The sequence below is a fragment of the Branchiostoma belcheri genome, unplaced genomic scaffold (genome assembly GCF_001625305.1).
Source record: "Branchiostoma belcheri isolate BF01 breed outbred unplaced genomic scaffold, Haploidv18h27 scaffold11, whole genome shotgun sequence".
NCBI lineage: Eukaryota > Metazoa > Chordata > Leptocardii > Amphioxiformes > Branchiostomatidae > Branchiostoma > Branchiostoma belcheri.
Window position 1 is genome coordinate 4,341,873 of NW_017802491.1, and position 5,991 is coordinate 4,347,863.

General features: G+C 38.5%; 1 protein-coding gene across 1 annotated transcript in view; it reads left to right on the forward strand.

Moving 5' to 3' along the window:
* The first annotated feature begins 1,381 nt into the window (after positions 1-1,381).
* The window catches only part of LOC109482164 (ankyrin repeat and fibronectin type-III domain-containing protein 1-like), an 87,574-nt gene continuing 82,964 nt past the window's right edge, over positions 1,382-5,991 (forward strand). Inside the window, exons 1-2 of the mRNA XM_019784867.1 lie at positions 1,382-1,400; positions 3,362-3,459. Of these exons, the coding sequence (XP_019640426.1) occupies positions 1,382-1,400; positions 3,362-3,459 (117 nt within the window). The remainder of the gene's footprint in view (positions 1,401-3,361; positions 3,460-5,991) is intronic.

Sequence of the window (5,991 nt, forward strand, 5' to 3'; positions counted from 1 at the left end):
ATAATACGGTAACTTCAGAAAGAAAAGAAGATAGAGCACAAGATTCATGAACTCAGAAATAAAGCTATATGTAAAGTACAAAACCATCTTTCCCATTAACCATTGGTGGGAATAAGCCCCTTAATACAGAAACTTCCAAAAGAAAGCAGAATGAGGGTTTAGAAAGCTTTGATATCTGAAGTATCACATAAAACCTTCCTACATAACATATCTCCAATAACCATTGGTTAAAGTCTGAAGTATTAAGAAAAGAAAATCTTTTAACACGACGCTTCCCCATCAACCATTGGTGTGTTTAGGCCCTTAATACGGTAACTTCCAAAAGAAAGGAAGATTTAGTGAGAAGGTTTATAAAGAATTGAAATAAAGCTTAAAGGTATCCAAAGTTTTTAGTTAATAAAACCTTCCTACACGACACTTCTCATCAACTATTGGTGTGTTTAAGCCCCTTAATACTGTAACTTCCAAAAGATTTTGTAAGATAAAGTATGATGGTTCAGGCAGATGAAAATGGATTTGGTATTAAGTAGATAGAACCTTGCTTCTAGACACTTCCCCATTTAGCGTTGGTATGATTAAGCCTCTTAACACGCTCACTTCCTAAAGAAAGGAAGATGACGTACGAATGTTCATGTTCATGTGCCACAGCGTCTTGTTTAGAATGCAAAGCACGATGTAGGGATTTATAGTACTATATATACAGTATGACAAACTGTAATCTGACAAAGCGTCGATAAAGGTTAGACATCCAGGGCGAGAATTATGCGATGCAAAATAAATCAACTGACAACTGGATAAATCCTTTGAAGAATCAGATGTTTCTTCAGTATTACATATTGATTTTTATCCTCGTTAACTTTATATTGTCTTCAGATGCATTCTTAGTCCCTGGTGAAAAAATTACAATCTCTTTAAAGAATTTATCTGGTTGTTTGATCTATTTTGTTTTCCATGTACATCCATCTTCCAATGCCTCACGTACGCCGTTTGGTATGGCTAGCACATGTAGGGACTTATCATATATATGATATGTTATGATCTATATGGCAATCTGAAATCTGCCATACAACAATGGATTGCCAGTTTGTCTTGAAGTTATATCTATGATGGGACAAACACCATGACATGCCTCACAAAGTTTTATTCAGTGTCTGATGCACAGTTCAGGAGTCAATTTCTTCTGTATTTTGAAAACATATGAATGGATCTTTCACAAAGTAACATATGTACCAATAAGAAAAGTAAAGCTTTTTACTGCAATTTTTTTAACGACCTTTCTTTACACAGCATCATGCAGGCTATTACGCAGCTGACAAGGTTCATACTTATCCCTCAGACTGAGTGTTTCCATGACTAATGTATTTCTTCAAATCTGGCTCGGATGCCAGACCCAATGCAAGGTGATGACAATCCCTTCAGCTGGGGAACAACATACATGACCCACTCTCAGAGCTGGCATCCCTACGTAACCCATCGTTCAGTATTATAGCCAGCAGCTGCAGCGAAGCTGGTGTGTTAGTTCAGGACGAAGGGCAGATACCGGCTATGCAGATACAGGTACTGAAGCTGGTGTGTTAATAACACATCAGCTTCAGTATTGCTTAAGGACGGTTATACTTGCTATACAAGCCAATCTACTTGTACTGCATCTGGCATCCAGACTACTTCAGGTCTAGCCCAGCATTTTTCATCATCAGAATACCAGGAAATCGATTTGCTCTGACTCCTCTCATGTCCTTCATCTGACATTTTCTAACATGTAGGAAGGTTAAGCACACTTACTGTAATACCGGTAAGAAGCTTGTGTAACAGTACTCTATTAGCTTTTTTGATGGTTGCAAGTACTGTAAGTTCTCATTTTGTGTTATATAAGTTTCTGTATACATGTTGAAGTGGTGTCAAATGGCTGAATGGCTAAGGCAAGTGGACACGAAATTGGGGGGTCATGGGTTTGATTCCTTGTAGTCTTGGCTAGGTGTTATATTGAAAAAGACACTAGCCTCCTGCTGTAGTGGCTTAGTGTGTATGGGAGTTGAACACACACCATGGAGTTGAACACACTCCTCTACCAGTGGACTAGCCCCCTGCTGTAGTGGTATAGCTGTGTGGCCCTAGGGCTATATTGAAACTTTTTTTTTAAGTTTTAAAGTCTTAAGGAGGATGTGCCTGCAGTTAACTACCAATCAATATAACCAGTGGCAGTTATCTATCCTTAGCAATTCATGATAATATGTAAGCTTAGGCTATTGTATTTCAATTAAAAATGTACTTACACACAAAATTTTATTTACTCTCAGACTATAAACCAATATGACCCACGGTCACCAGAATTTATCCTAGAAAGTAAAAATACTAAAATTCTCCATAAAAGTGCTGTAAAATCTAGTTTTATAACTTTTTTTATAACTTTGGCCCAAGCGAAATTTGAAATCGACCCCATTAAATAATTGAATACCTGTATGAGCCCCGATTATGACGTTCATCCCAGTTAACTCGAGGTAAAATTTCCCAGTAAAATATAATTCTATATGCGGCCTAAGTGAACTTTGAAATTAACCCAATATAAGAAATGTCAACAGAGGTACGGATGGCAACCTTTCATAGAGCCAGGTCTCATAAAGGATGTTAATGATATTTATTGTTTTTTCTCCTACATGACTTTACCTTGACCTCGCCATGGCATTCTAGTCATAATGTGCTATGGTGTGAAGTGTCCTTACCTGAACTCGTAAAGTTTTGTAGTGAGGTGCCGTCTTTGCTGAATTCATGGTTGTCAAACTAAATAGACTCTGTCTTGTGAATTTTAACAGACTGAGTCCAGATTTGAAGGTGGTAGCAGTTTTATGCATACAAATGCACCCATAGTAAGAAAGCACCACAAGTGTCTACATGAATGTGGGTCGTAAAATTAATTTACTGGTACACTCTCTATGGCTTAAACTATTTTAAGGATGGTGAATGTTTGTTCGTACTTGTACCTGTTGGAGGAAGCTGACTTGTTTCAGGTAGATCTTGTGTTTTGAAGCTCCACCCATCAGTTTGCAATCATACTGCAGCATACTATAAGCAAAGAACCTGAGACAAGATGAAGCAAAATACTAAAATTCTTCTTGAATCTCTTTCACAACCGTATATCACCTTCATTAAAGAAGTGTTGTAATTTTTGCAGCCTGATCGAAAATTATAACAGTTCACTTTTGATGAAAAGTAACAATTACACGCAACAGTCAAGCATGCTCAGGGAACTGGTCTTTTGGTACAGGCAGCCTTCTTAGAACGGTGCAAAATGAAATGTTTGAAGTCATGGTATTTTATTGGAACATAAAACTTGAATCATCTGACAGTACATCGTTCTTTCCAGATGCTGCATGGAGACTAGAAGATGACGACAATGTCAACTACCTTTGTGCAATAGACGACATCAGGATCCAGACTGCCGACACTGTCATTCAGGAACTGGTGAGGCATTTCTCCTTTTTCTCTTTATAGACTTAAAGTTTCTTTGTCAGTTTCTTAGGAGATGTCCACTCCGACACTCTGTGCTTTCCTAAAGGAAAAAAAATCTATAAGAAATCTGTGAAATGACGGGAAAATGGTTATCAGAAGAAAGTACCTAGAAGTGCACTTTCATAATGCTAAATGTCAAGTGTCAAATTTACATGAATACGGTATCTTTGAATTGACTCCCAATAACCACCTGTTAGTAAACCTGCTCTCCAGCTCCTTCTAGCAGTTTGTAACAGAATTGCAGCCCTATAATGCTGGTTTGGCACCTTGGACAGGGAGGGATGTTTCCTAGCTGTGTTGATAGCCTGGGGCCAAGGCACACTGTGTCAGCATACACTGTGTCCTGTTATCAGCATACACATCCATGTTTAGAGAGAGGGAGGGAGAAAAGAGAGAGAGAGGAGAGACAGTCAGGGAGGGAGGGGGTAAGGCACAGAGGGAGACGTACAGAAAGAGATACAGACTGAGAGGTAGACAGAAGGAAAGTGAGAGTGGATAAAAGGGCAGAAAGAGACTGGAAAAGTGAGAGGCAGATCTAGAGATCAAGAGAAAGACAGGGAGAAAAGACAGAGAAGAACAGAAAAATCTTTCAGCTCTCCTTTCCTACCATTCTTGCCTCTTTATTGGCAAAGGATGGCAAAGGATGTTTTGTATCGACATGTCATGTATGTTGAAAATGATAGCCTAGGCCAGGCCAAACAGTGTGGGGTCTCTTGTCTATCTGTCATCACCTGTGGGGATGTATCAACACTGGATTAACCGTTAAGCCCTAGGGACTCTCTGGGGAGAATGTTTGGCTTCAGATGTACACAGTTTGGATACCAAACACTGTTTCTACTTTCCAGTAAGAGCTACTTTGAATTAAAGAGGCTTACACTAATGCTGAAGTTTAGTTACAACTGTGGGAAAAGTAAATAAACCTGGCCAAAGCGTCTTTCAGTGGGCTGTACCAGTATTACTGTTTAGTCTGTACATAATTATACAGTAATTAGATTATAATTTGGCATTCAGACGCTTTGCTTGACAACAGTTACAGTAGGGTGTTCTCCTGGAGCTCTGAGGTAAAAAGGTTTGTCATTTTTTACCTGTGTCAGGCAATTGTTGAAATGTTCTCCTATTCAGTAGTACTGGTACTACATGTATATGTAAGCTGTAATCTAGTCTGGAATCTAGATTTAGAATGCCAAGACTGAAAGTACTGTCACTGTTTCTTTGGATTGACCAGGCAATTTTTTAATTCATCTTAAAGAATCTTTAATTTTCTTCTTAGATTTTTTGTTTTTTCCAATCAAGACTCCAAACAGTACTGTGTCCAGAACTGTGTCTATCTAGTTCTATGTCTGAATAAGTTAGGGTTGAGATCAGACACAGTTCTGGATAGTCTTCACGTATCCAAGAACGTAGATTTGCCCAGGTACGGTTCTGGATAAAGCACAGTTCTAAATACAACAATAGCAAGCTGTTGTAGGGTCAGAAAAATACCCCAATATTGACCACAAATTAGAGAACAAAGGAATCTCCTGTCTTTATCTGGAGTAAAAGTGGGTCAGAGAGAAAGCACTGTAACTCATCAAGGTAATTATAATGTCGTCTTGGTGTTTCACCTCCGGTGAGGTGTGTAATTTTCCCACCTGCCGAATCAACACAGCGGAAACACCAGTCCTGAAGATACTCTCCATGCAGAGGTTTAGGCTTTGACTTATTTTTGAGTCAGACGTGTTTCAGCAGTTTTTATTGGGCTTCTTTTTTTTTCTGGTACCTTTTCTTACACCAGTCTAATAGTCTGTTTTTTGCAGTTGTCAAAGGTAAGTTTGATATCTATGGAACAAATACTTAAGAGATATATAGATTTGAGTCTACCTCAGAGCACTTTAGTTTTACACAATACTATGATACTCAAGGACTCTGTATGGATGTCCTATAATATACTAGTGTGTAACTTGCTTGACGAATCTAATTGCATTTTTGAAAGATCGAAATATCTTTGTCTAATGGTTCAATTACCCTTTTTATTTTTCTCTATAAGTCTTTCAACCCATTGCAATACCACCTACTTTGTTGTTTACAGTCCAACACCATTGAAGGTTCATCTTTCACTTGTATCCTTCTGTCCTTTTCAAGATCAATTTCCAGAAAACCCTGCGTGTGTTGGGTGACAATAGGTCCCTTTGACATGTTGACTTTTCCGACACGCGTTTTGTGATGTGGGATCTTTGGTGTCAACGTGGGCTTTTCCGCTGTTGCCTCTGAATGTGTTACTATGGCACAGTTTCTATAGGCTGTTGAAAAAGGAAATACTACGTTGCTTACTTCCTAAGTGGTTAAAGCTAAAGGGGACCAAGCTTTAAGGCATGTTTATCTTTGTTTTTTAAAATACTTTAATATAGTTTACGAGGTTCAGTCATGAAAGGAAGCAGAAAAGGAGATTTTCTCCTCTCGATTTACTGTTTTGTTGAAGTTTTCATGTAACCAATCATCGGGCAG